The sequence below is a fragment of the Leucoraja erinacea genome, chromosome 5, assembly GCF_028641065.1.
Source record: "Leucoraja erinacea ecotype New England chromosome 5, Leri_hhj_1, whole genome shotgun sequence".
Lineage (NCBI taxonomy): Eukaryota > Metazoa > Chordata > Chondrichthyes > Rajiformes > Rajidae > Leucoraja > Leucoraja erinaceus.
The window spans coordinates 15407690-15427219 of NC_073381.1; the positions used below are offsets into that span (position 1 = coordinate 15407690).

General features: G+C 46.2%; 1 protein-coding gene across 1 annotated transcript in view; it reads right to left on the reverse strand.

Annotated features, from left to right (window-relative positions):
- Positions 1-19530, reverse strand: part of prim2 (DNA primase subunit 2) — a 229083-nt gene that overhangs the window by 182664 nt on the left and 26889 nt on the right. The window contains exons 5-6 of the mRNA XM_055635052.1: positions 11317-11409; positions 9842-9979 (exon numbers count right to left, since the gene is read on the reverse strand). Coding sequence (XP_055491027.1) covers positions 9842-9979; positions 11317-11409 — 231 coding nt within the window. The remainder of the gene's footprint in view (positions 1-9841; positions 9980-11316; positions 11410-19530) is intronic.

Genomic DNA, 19530 nt, shown 5'->3' on the forward strand with positions numbered 1-19530 from the left:
TACACCATGACTAAAAGGTGAGTTACAGTGCCGTAAATACAGCATGGAGCGCCTTGTCTGCTTATCTAAAACAGCATGACAGCAGAGCATGGGATCCCATCCACTGAAGATAAACTTATGAAGGGCAACTATAATAATAAGCCCCAAAAACCCAGGTATACCCATGTATGGGATATTGGTGTGATATTGACATATCTCAGAGAATGGCACCAGCCAGATCCCTCAGCTTGCTCAATCTATGTTAAAAAACGCTCATGCTTATGGCTCTCGTATACGCTCACAGAGTCCAGTCACTCCATAAAGCTAGACTGAATAACATGTTGAGTACCCCAGACGCATCACGTTCATATTCTAGGTCTGGTAAAAAATCTAACTCGCAGGTATATGGGGGACTAGGCGAGATTATGAGTTCGGCACGGACTAGTAGGGTCGAGATCGCCTGTGTTTTTCCGTGCTGTAATGGTTATATGGCTATATGGACCAGGAACGCCCAATTCACTGGTGGGATTCCGGGCCTACCCACCAGAGTCCAGGTTGAGTGTGGTGACCCATCTACTACAATATATAGACACAACCCACAATCTTAGAGGGAGAGGAAAGCCTATGGGTCAACCACAGAAACCCCAAGACGGGGTACGAGCCAAACCACTCCAAGGTGGCTCAAACAGGTACTGAAAGCTGCCGGAATAGATAATAATACATTTTAATCCCATTCCACTAGGGCAGCATTGATATCAGCGGCTGAACGAATGGACATCCCGGTTGACCACATTCTCAATACGGCAGAATGGTCAAGGGAACGACGTTCAGAACATTTTTATTGTAAACCGTTGATAAACCTGATTTAATTGCAGAAAGAATATTACAAACTGCAATATTAATTTGAGCTCAGGGGAGCTCTTTATGTTGTTATTGTTAACAAATACCTTTCTGTTTCTTGTGAAAGCAGATCCACTGGTTGATTACGATAACACTTCCTCCCTCAAAAACTTCGGCAGTGAGTGAAATAAACTGTTACACGGTTTGAAATCACAGACCTTTGAAGTCTTCACGGAATCACTCACGTGACTCCGAAGTAAAATAGTAAGATTAAACGAGTACTTACCAGTATGAAGTTTCATCTGTATTTTATGAGGAGTTACGGTGAGGTATTACGTGCCCTCCGCTCCCACCCTCAATATATAGATCAAACTAATAAACTGATGTCTCATGATCTTTACTATCTTACTTCAAATATTGTGTCTATCCTGTGATTTCACACCGCTGCTTCGAAGTATGCCGCACCTGCGCACTGGGCTGGGATCTTCACGTAATACCTCACCGTAACTCCTCATAAAATACAGATCAAACTTCATACTGGTAAGTACTCGTTTAATCTTACTATTAATAGGTGTGTTGTCTTCAAATACAAAGGGCCCAACCACAAGAATTCCCTCCCTAATTTTGCCTTCTTTCTTTTCTCCTTAAAGGATCCTTAATAATCTACTTCTAATATTTTGGTCACCTTTCCTAATATCTCCTTTATCTGGTTCCATATTAGGTTTTATTTAATTTTTAGTTTTCGTGATATACCATGGAAACAGGCCCTTCGGTCCATGCAGGTCATCAATCACCCACTCACAGTAGTTCTATGTTATCCCCACTTTCTCACGCATTCCCTACATTCAGAACATATTTTTTTACTTCAACTATTCAGTAGCATGACTTTGCGGTATGGTAAGAAACCGTAGCATCCATGATCACAGGAAGAACGTGAGGGTCTCTGTTGCTGTGAGGCAGGTTATTTACCAGCTGCTCCACTGTTTGATAATGCTCTTGTGATATTTGGACATTTTACTACATTTTAAATTCTTAATGAAGTATGGTCATTGTTTAAATGTAGGAAACTGCAGCAAATTGGATCATAGCAAATTCCCATAAAGAGCGATGAACCAGTTTATTTTAGCTTATTCACTGAGAAATAAATATTGACAAGGGTACAAGAATTTATCTTCCATCATCCTTCTTATCTTAGAATAAATGCGGGGATTAAAAAGGTCCACCAAGTTGAAGCTAACCCTCCTGAAAAAAAGATCAATAAGTACCATTGTTTAAGAAGGAACTGCAGATGCTGGAAAATCTAAGGTAAACAAAAATGATGAAGAAACTCAGCGGGTGAGGCAGCATCTTTGGAGCAAAGGAAATAGGCAACGTTTCGGGTCGAAACTCTTCTTCAAACTGATGTGGGGGGGGGGGGGGGGGGGTGGGGGTGGGGGCGGGAAGAAGGGAAGTGGAGGAGCCAGCGGGCTGAGGGAGAGCTGAGAAGGGAGAGAAAGGCGGAGGGAGAGCTGAGAAGGGAGAACATCGCCGCCTCACCGGGACCGCCAAACCTCGCCGCCTCACCGGGATCGCCGAACCTCACCGCCTCACCTGGGACCGTCGAACATCGCCGCCTCACCGTGACCGCCAAAACTTGCCGCCTCACCGGGAAACCTCGCCGAACCTCACCGGGACCGTCGTACATCGCCGCCTCACCGGGACGTCAAACATCGCCGCCTCACCGGGACCGCCGAACATCGCCGCCTCACCAGGACCGTCAAACCTCGCCGCCTCACCGGGACCGCCGAACCTCGCCGCCTCACCGGGATCGCCGAACTTCGCCGCCTCACCGACCATCCGCTGACCGGGACCTCCTACGCTTCGCCGCCGACCCGGACTCCACTCTTCGCGGCACTCCACCGAACCTCGCCGCTCCTCCGCTCTCCAGCAGATCGGTGCCGTCGCCTTCTCAGACTCCAGGCTCAGCACTCGGCGGCACTATGCACCTCTGACATCGCGGGCTCCGACTGCCGGATCCTAGTGCTAGTCGGTGCCCAGGGAACCTCAGTGGTTGTTCCAAGGGGTCTCAGCACTCACACTGAAGTCCTCATCCACCCTCCTCCCTGACCACCTACATCACCCCCTCCACACTCGCATCGGCCACCCTCCACTGCTGCATTCCCCGGCCCCCCAGGGAATCCTCACTGGTTTGTTCACAATCCTCCCTGACCTCCCCCTCTCTGACACTGAACGGTCTGTCCTCATATGAGGCCTCACCCTTTGTTCCCCTCCGTCCCCACCCCCCCCTCCCCGCCACCGATGTGGAGCTCTTCTCTGTCATCGGCCTCACCCCCCCATCCACCCCTTCCCCCGTCTCCCTCCCCTTCCTCTTGGACCCCCTTCTTGGCCATCTACCGGCTTTAGACCTTTTTATTTTAAACTGCCCACGGCACATCAACCGCTTCAACTGCTCCACTCCCCTGTCTCACTCTAACCTCTCCCCAGCCCTCGCTCACTCTGCAACAACCCAGACTGGGTGATCAACCACGCCGACAAGGGAGATGCCGTGGTGGTCAGGCGCGCTGATCTCTACAAGGCTGAGGCCACGTGCCAACTCTCAGACACCTCCTCCTACTTATCCTTGGAGCATGGCCCCACAGACAAGCACCAGGCTACTATCTCTAGCACCATCACTGACTTCATCAACTCCGGCTCCCTTCCCTCCTAAGCCTCCAACCTCATCGTTCCCCAGCCCTGCACGGCCCGATTTTACCTTCTCCCCAAAATCCACTGTCCTGGCAGACCCATTGTTTCTGCCTGTTCGTGTTCTACCGAACCTATTTCCACATACCTTGCCTCCATCCTATCACCCATGGTCAAATCCCTCCCTACCTACGTTCAAGACACCTCATATGCTCTTCATCGACTCCAGCACTTCCGTTTCCTAGGCCCCCATCCCCTCATCTTCACCATGGATGTCCAGTCACTCTACACCTCCATCCCCCATCAGGAGGGTCTCAAAGCCCTTCCTTGACTGCAGAACCAACCAATCCCCGTCTACTAATACTCTCCTCCGCCTAGCGGAGCTGGTCCTTACCCTGAATAAATTTTCATTTGACTCCTCCCATTTCCTCCAAATACAATCCTTGTTCGAGGTGTGTACAGTGGCCCTATTCCAGAACTCTACCTCCGCTACATCGACGACTGCATTGGTGCTACCTCCTGCACCCACACACAACTCACTGACTTCATCCATTTCACCACTAACTTCCATCCAGCACTCAAATACACCTGGGCCATGTCCGACATTTCGCTACCGTTTCTTGACCTCACTTATCTCCATCGCAGGTGATAGACTACTGACTGACATCCACTATAAACTCACTGACTCCCATGGCTATCTGGACTACACTTCTTCCCACACTGCTTCCTGTAAGGACTCCATCCCCTACCAATTCCTCCGTCTACGCCGCATCTACACCCAGGATGAGGTGTTCCACACCAGGGCATCAGAGATGTCCTCATTCTCATGGGAACGGGGGCTCCCCTCTTCTACTATAGATGAGGCTCTCACCAGGGTCTCTTCCATACCCCATGACTCTGCTCTCACTCCCCATTCCCCCACTCGTAACAAGGGCAGAGTTCCCCTTGTCCTCACCTTCCACCCTACCAGCCGTCACATAAAACAAATAATCCTCCGACATTTCGCCACCTCCAACGTGATTCCACCATTTGCCACATCTTCCCATCTCCTCCCGTCTGCTTTCCGCAGAGGGACCGCTCCCTCCGTAACTCCCTGGTCAATTTGTCCCTTCCCACCCAAACCATCCCTTTCTCTGGTACTTTCCCTTGCAACCGCAGGAAATGCTACACTTGTCGCTTTACCTTCCCCCTTGAATCCATTCAAGGACCTAAGCAGTCGTTCCAGGTGCGGCAGAGGTTCACCTGCACCTCCTCCAACGTCAACTATTGCACCCGCTGCTCTAGATGTCAGCTGCTCTACATCGGTGGGACTTGGCAATTGCTTCGCCGAACACCTCCGCTCGGTTCGCAATAACCAACCTGATCACCCGGTGGATCAGCACTTCAACTCCCCCTCCCATTCCGAATCTGACCTTTCTGTCCTGAGCCTCCTCCATGGCCAGAGTGAGGACCACCGTAAATTGGAGGAGCAGCACCTCATATTTCGCTTGGGCAGTCTGCACTCCAGTGGTATGAACATTTCTCTAATTTCAGATAGTCCCTACTTTCTCCTCCCTTCTCAGCTCTCCCTCAGCCCACTGGCTCCTCCTCTTCCTTACTTCTCCCCGCCTCCCCCACCCTCACATCAGTCTGAAGAAGGGTTTTGACCCGAAACGTTGCCTCGGGACTCGGAGCTGTTGCAGCGGGACTCGGAGCTGATGCAGCGGGACTCGGAGCTGATGCAGCGGGACTCGGAGCTGATGCAGTGGGACTCGGAGCTGTTGCAGCAGCCCGGGGCTGCGGCTGTGGGACTCAGAGCTGAGGCAGCGGGACCCGGAGCTGAGGCAGTGGGACTCGGAGCTGATGCAGCGGCACGGGGCTAGGGCTGCGGGACTCGGAGCTGAGGCTGCGGCGGGCCGACTCGGAGCGGAGACGGCGTTCCGGCTTTCGGCAGCGGAGACATCACCACGGAAGTCTGCTGGACTGGAGAGCGGCATCTTCAACTGGTCCAGAACGCAGCCGCCCGACTCATCACCCACAACAAATCCTGGCATCACATCACTCCAGTCCTCAAACAACTTCACTGGCTTCCCATCTCCCACCGGATCACCTACAAAATCCTGGTCCTCACCTACAAAGCCCTCCACCATCTGCCCCCCCCATATCTCACTGACCTCCTCTCCCCCTACCAACCCTCACAGTCCCTCAGATCCACAACAACCGGTCTCCTCTCCATCCACAAGTCCAACCTCCGCAGTTTTGGGGACAGAGCCTTCTCCAGGGCAGCTCCCAGGCTCTGGAACTCCCTCCCCCAACTGATCCGCAATTCCGTGTCCCTTCACCATCTTCCAGTCTCGCCTCAAGACCCATCTCTTCACCTCTGCCTATCCTTAGCCCCACGTCCCCCTCCCTTTTCATCTGTGCATTAATTGCCTCATATTGTGCTTTGAATTGAATTCTGTCTTTACTTTGTGTACTAGTCATGTCTCTACTATTTATTTCATTCCCCTTACATGTTTTTCCTCTACCTGCTAAATTTTTGTAAGGTCCTTGAGACTCTTGAAAGGCGCCCATAAATAAAATTTATTATTATTATTGTTATCTTCGGCCTGGATCGGTTGCCTCAGCGCAGAGGGAGAACAAGGAGGGAAGAGACAGAGACTAAGACTTTTGCCTCCATCACTGTGAGGATGTGCTTGGTGAACTCACTGTGGTGGATGTTAATTTGTGTTTATTGTATGTTTTGTTATTTATTGTACTGTGCAGGCAGCGTAATTTTCGTTCAGACCGAAAGGTCTGAATGACAATAAAGGAATCAAATCCAAATTCAAATTCTTCACTTTCATACAGAGTACTACGTTTTTCTCTTCAAATTATTCCGTGCTATTCAAGCAGGTTGTTATTTAAGCTTTCAGAAAGAAGATATCTAAAAACATGCCACGCTTTCAGTGTGCAAGCTTTTACGGAAGCCAACATTCACAGCACAAGAATTGTATTATATAACTGTCACCCAATAAACAGAAAGCATTCGCGAAGTAACCTTCAATAATCTCACTGCCTTAAAGCTTCAAGATATAGTCACTTTGTAATGTCATGTAGGCAACGGCAATGAGATTATGTAACTTAATAACAGTTCTAATTGTGCTATTGAAGGGAGAAATGTTTTTTGAGGTAAACATGTGTGATGCTCCCATACCTTTCCTCGAATGCTGCACAAAACCTTTAACATTGTATTGTATTGTATGTATTGTATTGTATTCAAATTTATTGTCATTGTCTCAATTTGAGACAACGAAATGAATTTCCCTTACAGGCAGTATCATCAAAAAAAATCACAATTAAAAAAAAATAATAATAATAATAAAAAATAAATAATAAATAAATAAATAATAAAACATATTAAAAATAAAATTGAAATTGAATTTTAAAAAAGCACAAACACAGAAAGTCCACGACACAACATAACATAAATGGCACCAAGGTGAGGATGGCACCATAGTCCAGCCAGCCTCCCCTCCGTGTTCATCCGTGGTCGGGGCCTTCCGAGCACCCGCAGTCGCCGCCCCGGGTGGCCCGATGTTAGGGCCCTCACGCCGGGCTGGTGGAACGCCGAAGCCGCACCCCGACGGTAAGCATCCTCCTCCTCAACGGCCCGGACCTCCTGATCAGCCGCCTCCCGCTGCCGGAGTCTGCAGCTCCTGAGTCCGCAGGCCGAGCCGGGCAGATCGCAGGACCCCGCGCTGTTCATCAGCGCCGCCCGCGTTGGGAGCTCCGCAAACCGCAGCTCCAGGATGTCGGTGCAGCAGGTCCAGCACTCCGGGCTCCAGACGGCGACCCCCGGTAAGGCATCGCCAGCCCCGCGATGTTTCAGCGCTGTCCCGCCGCTGCTGGAGCTCCGGTCGATCCCGGCAGGAAAGGCCGCGCCAATCCAGGTAGGTAGGCCGCTGTGGGGGGAGGGGGGGGGGGGGGGCGAGGACGCGACTCGAATAATAGTCGCGTCCTCACCAGGAAGCGGCTGAAGGACGGTATCCCCCGCACCGTGCCCTCTTCCCCCACATAAAAACACAAAAAAAACACAAAGAAACACACTTTTACATAACTAAATAAACAAAAAAACAAAAAGATACCGGGCTGTAGGTGGAGGCTGCTGGCACCAACGCCACCGGAAGTACAACACTAACATCTCAACTAAAAGAGATATATCCAATATTGCATTACACTCGCTGATTTTAAATAATGTGCTCCAGACTTTGCAATGGAACTTCAATGTAAGAATGCTGCCCCCTTTGCCATAGTTCACATCTAAAAGTGCCATTTTCAAAGAGAGGAATCTAAGCTTGGAGTCAGAGGATGTAGGTGAGGTACTAAACAAATACTTTGCATCTGTATTCACTCAGAAGTACTTAGAGGACAGCGAGATCAGCCTGGAGAATACAAATATGTTCGGTCAGTTTGAGATCCAGAAGAAGGTGGCGCTGAGGTTCTTGAAGAGCATTAGGAGGATGTCCCCAGGGCCTGATATGATCTATCCCAGGATATTGAAGGAGGCAAGAGAGGAGATTGTGAGGGGCTTGACGAAGATCTTTGTTTCTTCCCCAACCACAGGCAATGACTGGAGATACAATAAAATAATACAATATAATACAAATTTATTTGTCACATGCACCAACTAAGGTGCAGTGAAATGAATTTGCCAAGCAGCGAAGTAATTAAAATAAGAACACACAATACACAGTAGAATTTAACATAAACATCCACTACAACATGCTTCATTATGGTGGAAGGCAACAAAGATCAGTGAGTCCTCCTCCTTTGTTCATCCGTGGTACAGGCCCTCTCGTCGGGATGATCGAAACTCCGACATCGGGACGGTCGGAAACTCTCCGTGGCTTGGAGTACCTGGAACGGCCACTTTCCTACTGGAGACTGTGGCTTCAGGATGTTTTAGGCCGCAGGCCGGCAGTCGGAGTTCTTCGAGGGATCCCAGGCTCCAGATGGTAAGTCCACGCCACGCCTGCGGCTAGAAGCTCCGCAGACCATAGCCCCATAATGCCAAAGTCAACAGGGCAGCGAACAAAGCATTCCTTTCTGGCGACCCTCGGCAAGGGTTCGCCCACTCCGCGATGGGAAACTCCACGCTGCGCCCGCTGCTGAAGCTCTGGGCCCGACTCCGGAAAAGGCAGCTCCAATCCAAGCTGCTAGGCCGCTAGAGGGGAGGCAGAGAAGCGACATGGAAAAGGTCTCCGTCGAGGAAGTGGCTGCAACACGGCTTCTTCCTTTTCTCCTCCACCACCCCCCACGCAAGACATACCGAGGGACACTAAAACAAACATTTGGACATACTAAAAAAATCAAAAAAAAGTCGAAATAACGAACACGCTGCTGGCAGGGCAGCTGACTCGCAGCGCCCCCAACCGACCACCTGGCCAAAAGTTGTTCCTTTGTTTAAGAGGGGAACTAGAGAGAATCTAGGGAACTATAGCTCTGTGAGGTTCATGTCAGTGGTAGGGAAACGATCACTTTTAACAAAGAAGCATTTAAAATATTCTCAGGAAGTGCTTTTCTTATCAATTAGATAATATTTTATTTTAGACCATTTCAGGAGGGTGTACACTCCACCTGCAAAGTCAGAATGTTAACATTCCCAAGATGTGTAAGCACGGTTCTCTCAAGACAAACTGCTACAGATGCAACATAGAAAGCATACTGTCAGGTTGCATCACAGCGAGGTTGGTCTAAGAAATTGCAGAAAGTTGTAAATGAAGTCCATCACACAGATTCGACTCCCCACCATTAACTCCTTCCACACTTTGTGCTGCCTCGGAAAAGCAGCGAACATAATCAAAGACTTGACCCACTCCAATCATTCCCTCTTCCTGCTTCTGTCGGGCAGGAAATACAGAAGCTTGAAAGCACGCACAGCCAGACTCATGAACAACTTTTCCACTCTTTTCAGACTTCTGAACAGTCCTACCATAAGCTAGGGTACAGTCTGATTCAAATCTACCCCATTGCGGACATTGGACTTTGTCTAGGGAACTGTTACTCTACAATGCTGAGAAACTATATTTTGTATTGGTATCTTTCTCTTTGTTCTACCTTTTTGTAATTGAGTTTGACTTCATCGCATTTAAGTACAGTATTATCTGATCTGAGTGGATAGGATGTAGGACACATTTTTCACTGTACTTCATTACATGTGACAATAATGAACTTGAAGATAGCGGCTAGTATTTGCAAACTGAACCCCACAGTTTCAAGCTAAACTCCAGTAATAATCCAGTCCAGAATGAGGAGATTTTGGACTTTCATCACCACAAGCAAAACAAATGGAAAAAAAATGCAACAAAAGAATACTTACAGCCAAAGACTTGGAAAGTCTCTGTCGAAATACATTCAGGATTAGAATTACAATTTCCAGATGAGGTATGTACACCAACCCTTTCTTGAGGAAGGCCTTCCGAGCTCGGACCAGTTCCAGAGCATCAGTAAAAGGGACCTATTGGAAGCAAATAAAATCTAGTGAAAACCCCACAAATATAAACTAAACATAACCGCTGTTACAGAATAATGAAAGGCATAGAGAGGGTGGATGAGGAAAGGACATTTCCATTGGTGGGAGAGTCTAGGACCAGAGGTCATAGCCTCAGAATTAAAGGGTGCTCTTTTAGAAAGGAGGTGAGGAGGAACTTCTTTAGTCGGAGGGTAGTTAATCTGTGGAACTCATTGCCACAGAGGGCTGTGGAGGCCAAGTCAGTGGATATTTTTAAGGCAGAGATAGACAAATTCTTGATTAGAACAGGTATCAAGGGTTATGGCGAGAAGGCAGGAAAATGGGATTAGGAGGCAGAGATCAGCCATGAATGAATGGCGGAGTAGACTCGATGGACCAAATTCTAACTTTTATAACTTGTGAACTTTAGTTGAAAAGGCTTACAATATTTGTGTTACAACAAACCTTCTCATATTCCCACATCAAAATACGTGGCAACACCAACCATTCCAAATTAAAACTGAACATTTTAAGCAGTGCTCACCAAATTCAGAAACATTCAATAGGAAATTAAACTCTGGATGCTGCCAATTTAATAAAAGCTGCCAAATTCAGCTGGTGTTGTAATTGTCAATACCTAAAGATTAGCAGTCTTTAGTTGAATGACCCCGGCTTGATACATTAAACAAAAGAATCAAGAACTGGGTAAGGGGAGGGTGGAGGGTAGGGGGGGTGGAGGGTGTGGTAGGGGGGTGGGAGGGACTGGAAGCGAGAGAAAAAAAACAGGACGAATCAGGACTGGCAACAGATTACCTAGGTTAAACTACAACACAGCTTCCAACCCAGCACTACGAATGTTGAATTCTCCAAATTTAGGTAACTTCTACAAACACTTCCCTCCCCTATCCACCTCTTCCTCCACTAACAGTCTGTTAACCAGTTCCCAGTTCACAACGATATATCCCTCTTGGGCTCACACTGTCCCAATTCAACAATCAAGCTATTAGGGAACTTTGTTCCCAAGGTCATCTGGTGCCGGCCTCAATTTGTCCTGGTTTTTCTCTCACTTCCAGTTCTCCCACCCCACCACAATCAGTCTGAAGAAGGGTCCCAACCCGAAACGTCACCTATCCATTGTAAATTGTAAATTGTCCCTGGTGTGTAGGATAGTGTTAGTGTGCAGGGATCGCTGGTCGGCGCAGACAAGGTGGACCGAAGGACCTGTTTGCGTGCATGTATCTCTAAACTAAACTGAACTAAACAACAGAAAATCTATGAAGAAAAATGAGCAAGTAAAATGAAACATAACATTTCAAGTTTTAATCAGTTGGTATTGTTCGCACCTTGTAAAAGATTTGTTCTTCTATTACAACTGCGGTTAGTCCAGATGAATTTTGTAGTTTGCTACTCAGGTGTTTTTTTTCCTCTGGCTCAATCTGAAATAAACCAAAAACCTCATAGTTTAGGTCGAGACATTGTTTTGACACTCACAAATAACCGAGCATTTAACACATCCCAGATTGCCCAGGGCAATGAAAAGGCAATTACCTGGGAAAGCAACAAGTTACTTCTGGAATGACACACTGATCTGGATGATAAATAGAAACACTCAGACCGGCTGATGTGAATACAAAAATCAGTCCATCAGCCAACAAATCACCTACCAACTTAGCATTTCATTCTGTTTCTCGAATAACATAGGAAAACCTTAATTCACACAATTAGAATTGAAAAATTGTATAATATTGGGGAAATTATTTTTTTAAACGCTCGAAGTTATCATGAGGTGAAATGCACTGCCTGAAACAATAGCCTGAGCATTGAATTTCATCACCAAAATAGGACATGCAACCTACCAGGCTCATGCTGGTACCGATGCTCACGTTGGTGTATCCTCCTACCTTACTTTATCCAATTCTAGAGTGCGACATTCTCATTTATTCTCCAAATATGTTTAGGTTCGGGTTTAGGTTTATTATTACCACTTGTACCAAGGCACGGTGAAAAGATTTTATTTGCATACTATCCAGTCAAATACATAAATACAATCAAGCCAAATGCAAAGAGAAAGATACCACAGGCCAAAATAGTTGCTCAGCATTGTAGCTTATTGGGACTGTATGGAAGGACCGTTCAGAAGTTTGATAACTGAAAGGAAGAAGCTGTTCCTGAGACTGGTGGTGCGCGCTTTCAAGCTTCTGTATTTTCTGCCCGAATGGAGTGAGAAAAAGGAATGACCGGAGTGGGAGAGGTCCCTGATTATTTTGCCTGCTTTCCCTAGGTAGCGTGAAGGGTAGATGGAGTTAATGGTGGGGAGCGTGGTCTGTGTAACGGACTGGTCCAAATCAATAACTGAGGTGTTGTCAAACCAACCTGACAGTAGGCTTCCTATGGTGCAGCAGTAGAGCTTTGACAGTCATAGGAGACATGCAGAATCTCCTCAGTCTTCTGTGGTAATAGAGACGATGGTGTGCTTTTTTTTAGTTGTAACGTTCATGTACTTGGTCATTGACCTCATCAACTTCTTGTAGCAATGAGCTCTACATTCTGATACATAGTGGGTGAAAGATGTATCTCCTGACAGGAGCATCTCTGGAGAGAAGGAATGGGTGACGTTTCAGGTTGAGACCCTTCTCCAGACTGGTTAAGGATAAGGGAAACGAGAGGTATAGACAATGATGTAGAGAGATAAAGAACAACGAAAGATATGCAAAAAAGTAACAATGGTAAAGGAAACAGGCTATTGTTAGCTGTTTTTAGGGTGAAAATGAGAAGCTAGTGCAACTTGGGTGGGAGAGGATTTAGAGAGAGAGAGAGAGAGAGAGAGAGAGAGAGAGAGAGAGAGAGAGAGAGAGAGGGAATGCCGGGGCTACCTGAAGTGAGAGAAATCAATATTCATACCATTGGGCTGTAAGCTGCCAAAGCAAAATATGAGATGCTATTCCTCCAATTTGCAATTAGCCTCACTCTCACAATGGAGGAGACCTAGGACAGAAAGGTCTGTGTAGGAATGGGAAGGAGAATTATAGTGTCCAGCAACCGGGAGATTGTTTCCAGTGTTCCCGATGTGACCTCCTGAACATCGGTGAGACCAAGTGTTTACATGATGACCGTTTCCCCAAACACCTGCACTCAGTCCACCAAGGTCTACCAGATCACCTAGTTGCTAGCCATTTTAACTCTTCGTTTCATTTCCATACTGACATTTCTATACTGGGCCGCCTTCATTGCCAGAGTGAGGCCACTCACAAACTGGATGAACAACACCTCATATTCTGCTGGGGTAGCTTACAACCCAACAGTATGAACATTGAATTCTCCAATTTTAGGTAATTACAGACACCCTTCCTTCTCCTTCTCCTCCCCTGTACCCCACCTGGACACTGCACCTATTTCTCCCCTCCCCCTCCTCTTCTACCAACTTTCCTTCCTCTAGGTTCAAGAAACAAGGAAGGAATGGGACGATATCTACTCACGATCGTCCCGTCAACGGAAGGCTTGAGGCCCCCGACCATGGGAAAACAAAGAAACGAAGAGATTGAACACGTTTTTTTGCCTTCCATCACAGTGAGGAATGTGGAGGAGTTTCTGTAGTGGATGTTCATGTTAAAAAGTATTTTATGTGTTTGGTTGCTTTCTATTGGTATGACTGTATGGCAAATCAAATTCCTCGTATGTTGCAAAACATTACTTGACTAATAAAGGATGATTATAATTTGCAACTCTTTAATCCTTTTTGTTTTTTTTATTTTTAGTGAGTTGAGTGTTTTGTTTTTGGAGCTCTAGGCTTTTTTATGTGGGGGGCGGAAGGGGGAAACTGCTTTTCAGGGTCTCTACCTGGTTGGAGAGGTGGCTTTTCTCCGAGCACCACCTTCGACCCGTCCTCGTGGCCACCAACGGGCTTGGAGTGGCGTTTCCTGATGGGACCGGCCAGAACCTCGGCTTCGGCGGCGGCACAGCGCCGGAGCGCCATCGCGGAGCGGACGATGCCTTGCCGGGGTCGCCGCGCTGGAACTGTATGCAGGGACTGTATGCAGGGTCTGCCGATAAAAACATTGCAGAGCTGCGGTCTGTGGAGCGGCCAGCCGCTGACGGCGGTGAACTTTACATCGGGTGCCTGGGATCTCTCGCCGAGATCCCCAGTGGTGGAGCTCCATCCAGAGCGGCCTGTCGGCTTCGGAAGCCGCGGTCTCCGGTAAGGAAGCAGCCGTTCCAGGTTTCCCATGCCGCTGTGAGGATTTTCCCGACGCCGGAGCACCATCAACCGGCGAGAAGGGTCTGGAACATCGGGCCTCCATAAAGGCGACTGCGGAGCATTGCCACTTTCATTTCACTGCACATCTCGGCCCGACTATGGGTGGACTTGACATAGGGATGGGGACGGACTTTGTGCCTTCCCTCACAGTGGGAACCATTGTGGGGGGATGTTTTTTATGTTTACATTTCTTTATTATTGTCATGTTGTTTTCTTTTTTATGTGCTGCAATGGCAATCCACATTTCACTACACCAATTGGTGTATGTGACTAATAAAGAACCTTTGAACCTTTTGTCTCACATCTTGCTTTTTCAGTTCTGGCCTGTGCCCAACACACTGTCTATCAACCTCCCCCCTCCCCTGTATCCACCTATGGGGTGGAGTGTGTTGATTAACAGGTGGGTGGACAAAGCAAGAGATGAAAAGGAGACAAAATGGGACTGAACGAGACAAAAAAGGGGACAAAAGGATGTTGGCGGGGAAAGAAGAGGTTTGAAAAAACAGTGAAATGTGAAGCTGGAGGGAGGGATATAAGAGGAAGGGGACAGAGGGGCAGGGTGGAAAGAGGAAAAAGAATGGGTAGGATGTTATCTGAAACTGGAAAATTCAACGTTCATGCTGTTAGGTTGTAAGCTACCCAAGCGGAATACGAGGTACTGTCCTTCCAGTTTGCATGCAGCATAGCTCTAGCAATGTAGGAGGCCCAGGACATAAAAGTCAGTGTAGGAATGGGTAACAGAGTTTATACGGTTAGCAACTGGACATCCAGCAGGCCTAGGTGGACCGAGCGCAAGTGTTCAGGGAAACAGGAACGCCAGATGTAGTCGTTGAAATTAAGTGGTGTATGTGAACCTCCCTCTCACTTGGAATGGTTACTGAGGTCCCTGAATGGAAATCTCTTGGAAAGTACCTGGGGATGGGATGGTTTGAGTGGAAAGGGATGAGTGAACGAAGGAGTTGCAAAGGGAGTGGTCTGTGGGGAAAGTGGAAAGGGTGGGGATGTGAAGAAGTGACTGATGGTGGGATCACATTGCAGGTGGCGGAAATGACGGAGAATGATGTGTTTGATGCAGAGGCTGCTGGGGTGAAAGGTAAGGACCAGGGGAACTCTATCCTTGTTCCATATTGGGGGAGGGGAATCGAGAGCAGAACTGCGGGACACAGAAACAACATGGGTGAGGGAACCATTCACATCAGTAGGGAGACAATATTTCTTAAAGGACGACATCGGTAGAATGCCTCACCTTGGGACCAGATGGATGGAGACTGAGGAATTGAGAGCAATGGATGGTGTCCTTGCGTGAGTGCAGGGTGGAAGGTGGTGTAATCAAGATAACTGCGAGATTCATTGGATTTATAATAAACATCAGTTAAAAGTCTGCCCCCTATGATGGAGATAGAGAGATCAAGAAAGGGTAGAGAGGTGTCAGAGATAGTCCAAGTGAATTTGAGGGCAGGGTGGAAGTTATTGAACTTGATGACGTCAACGAGCTCTGCACATGTGCAGAAGGCAGCCCAGTGCAGTCAGCGATGTAGCAGTGAAAGAGTTGGGAATAAGTGACAGTGGAACAAGGACTGTTCAATATAACTAACAAAAAGGCAGGCCTAGCTGGGGCCCATGCGAGTGCCCATGGCTACACCTCAATTTGAAGCGAGGAGTCAAGAGAAGTTGTTGAGGGAGAGTTGCATCAGCCTCCACTTGGTAGAACTTCCTTGTGTCTACTTAAACATTTATTTAGTAACTGCTTTGTGATGTTAAACATTTGTTCAATAACTGCTTTGTGATATTAAACATTTATTCAGAAAAGTATCTATATATTTTGGAGAAGACAACCACAAATGAATTTTGTTGAATTATCCAATTAATTCTATTCTACTGCCCTCCCCACTGATTTGTAATTTATCCCCATTGAGTATTTATTTATTTCCATTTTGACCGTGAATGCTGAATCTGACAGAATTCAATGCTGCCTGTGTCACACATTGATATATTGGGATTGGCAGAAGCTGTTCAGTTCATGTTTATTTGTCATTCTGTTGCTTCTTGGCTGAGCTATTGCTTAACTCCATCTCCCACTTTGATTCTGTAATCCTTCGTAATTACCCTCAAACCAGTTTCACTGGAAAAGGCGACAAGAATCAAGTATTCATGCTCATCTCTTAAAGACAATGACCATCAATCTGAAATATTCACTGTTTCCCTCTTCCTAAGTGCCATCCACAAATATCAAATAACTCCACTTGTTAAAATTTCAGATTTTTAGCATTTGTTCTATAAAAGTTTGCCATTTATGTGCATTGTGTCTAGTGATAAACTACAGAATTGGAAAAAAACAACCATTAATACTGCAGTTTCCAGACTCGCACGGAAGGGAGAGAATGCAAGTAGGTATCCCGGAACTGGAAAACCCACACCAGCCGGCTGATGATTGGAACAACCTCACGATATGTCTGAAGATAAGAAAGGCATCCTAAAGCCAAATTCACAGCTGATAATATTGGTAAAGCTTCCTTTATGGGTTCTGGTTCGATGGTTCAGTATCAATTTACAAGTTTAATTAATTTTGTTTTGGAAAGAGTTATATGCGCGATTTTGAAAATATCCAATTATTGCTCTTTTTAGCTGCATTTACTTATAATGCAATCTTTTACTTTCATCTGCATCATGAATCGTAAAATAGTGCAGCGTTCAGCAGCTCCATGACAACTCTGTCGTTTTCTTACGTTTGGAATTAAACCCATGATGTTCTTTTGCCTAAAGCAACAGGGTAGTATTGCCAATCAATTAGCAGCCTCTGTGGAAAATCATTAGTTTACGTAATGGCCTCTGGTCTTAACACAGAGTTCAATGTCCCAGTAACCACTGTTCCCAATTTCTTGAACAGCAAGTGATGGCATTGGTTTTGCTGTGACCATTTACATAAAACTTGCATTTATATAAAGCTTTTAACTAAGCAAAACATCCCAGGGGCTTCACAGAAGTGTCACCAGGCAAAAATTAATAACTAAACCACTTAAGGAGATATTAGGAAAGATGAATAACAGCTTGGTGAAAGAGGTATAAAATTTAAAAGACAGATGGAAGGGTTTAGGGAAAGAATTCTAGACCTTTCGGCCATGGCAGCTGAAGTCACAATTGTTAATGATTGAGGAATTAAATTTAGGGAGACATGAGAAATAGTCCAGCAAGATATTTAGATAGATTAGTGGGGTGTTAGAGATAGGAGAGGCAAAGCTATCTTGACACTTGGAAAAAAGGGAAGAGGATTCTGAACAAGACATTCACAATATGTAACCAAATTCAGATCAACAATTTCCTGCAACCTCTCCATGTCTATCCCTCTCTACGATATTCCCTTCCATTGGCTCTTTAGTTTAGTTTAGAGATACAGCGCGGTAATGTGCCCTTTCAGCCCAGAGGGTCCGTGCCGACCAGCGATCCCCGCACATTAACACTATCCTATACCCAATAGGGACAATTTTTACATTTACCAAACCAATTAACCTACGTAACTATACGTCTTTGGAGTCTCTATTTGGCTGTGTATTTGGTTGCTATAAGATAAGTCTCTAACTTGTTCCAGTTCTGTCAAAGACTATCCAAGTTGGCGGTTTTTTCCTTCCACAAACATTACGTAACCTGACATGGTTTTCCCAGATTATTCAGTCTTCAGTCTGTATTATATATTCACTCTACCGCAAGAATTGTGTAAAAATACAATTATGAGTAGTAGCTGTATTTCAATTCTCTTCCTGCTGATAAAAATAAAGTAGATTCTGGAAATCTGAAATAAAGCTGAAATGTTGGAAATTCAGCAGACCTGGCAACATCTGTGCAGGGAGAAACAGAGCCCACGTTTCAGATTTAAAAAACCCTTAAAGCTGTAACAAATGTACCATCTCAAAATGTGCTGTTACTCATAATAAATGCAATCTTCATAATTTTTACTGTGAAGTTTTTTTATACTGAAGAATTCCTTCAAGAAAGACTCTTCCCTTCGAGTATTCCCTACTCCACCCACAGCACACAATCCCCTCCCATCTCTCCAGCGCTGCGAACAAAGGGGCATTCAAAAAGCCACACGTCATTTTCAGAACAAGGCCTCTCGACCAGACAGCATTCTTATTGAAACTTGGCAGGAAGAAATATTAAGAAAGAAGACAAATCTGAACGCATTCACTACAGAGAGATGACTGCTTTGGGAAAAGTCATTACATGGGTCCTCCACAATTATCCTCTCCGAGTGGCCAAAGACCTGTTCTCTAATTAGCCATCAAGATCTAAAATGGGCATAATCTTCACTGTGAGGCAATCACAAAACACAATCACAAGTTCATGGTGCAGCATCAAATACCTTTCAAACGCTTCTAATTGCCAGCCAAAGTGTGTACCACAGTTCCAATGCAATGTACAAGCAGGTCAAGTAAGATCATGCCATCACTCCAGCATCTTTCTTACCCTTTCTTATTGAAAATATTGCTTTTTTTTCTGGAATCTACAAAACAAATATGAAACTTTTTACATTTTACGAACAGCATCCCATTCTCGGAAACTAAGGATACACTCAACATCAATCTGAGAAGTTGTCTGCAGAAGACACTTCCATGCACATATGCAGGTCAAGCTCCAGGTCATTGACAATTCATTTAATCAAGCCTGTCAGAGAGCAGGCCTTAATCGAAACATCTGCAACACTCATCTGTCCCCATTGCACAGCATTGGCCCCTCCCCCCATCCATTGCCCACAATGAAATCCTGGAAAACTTGGATCACTTTCCGCATCTTAGGAACCAAATCACAACAAAGACTGGCAAATCGCATGTAATCCACCACAGCTTCTAGCGTGGCAGCACAGGCGTTGGCAGTCTGACAAAAAGCGTTGAAAGATTAAGAACTCAAACCCTAAAGCTCATGGTCGATGGGGGTCGCAATAATCACTGCATTCCTATATCCTTCAGAGACAACAAATTACCTTGGGAAGGCATTTCAAAGAACTGGAGAGGAACCGTCTCCACAACATCCTCCAGATCCATTGCAGGATAAGCAAATTGACATCAGTGTCCTTTCCCAGCCAAACGTCCACAGCATCAAAGCTTCAATGACACTTTCATGACCGGTTGCTATGGTCGCATGTTAAACATCAAAAATGGGCGCATGATGCCAAGCCATGTCACACAAAGATTTCCAGGAGGACAGAGGAAATGCTTCATGAATGTTTGCAAAACCCGCTTGGAAAAATCCCTCACCACCTCCAGACCAAAGACCATCCGAAACAGAGATGGTTCATTTGGAATGGGAC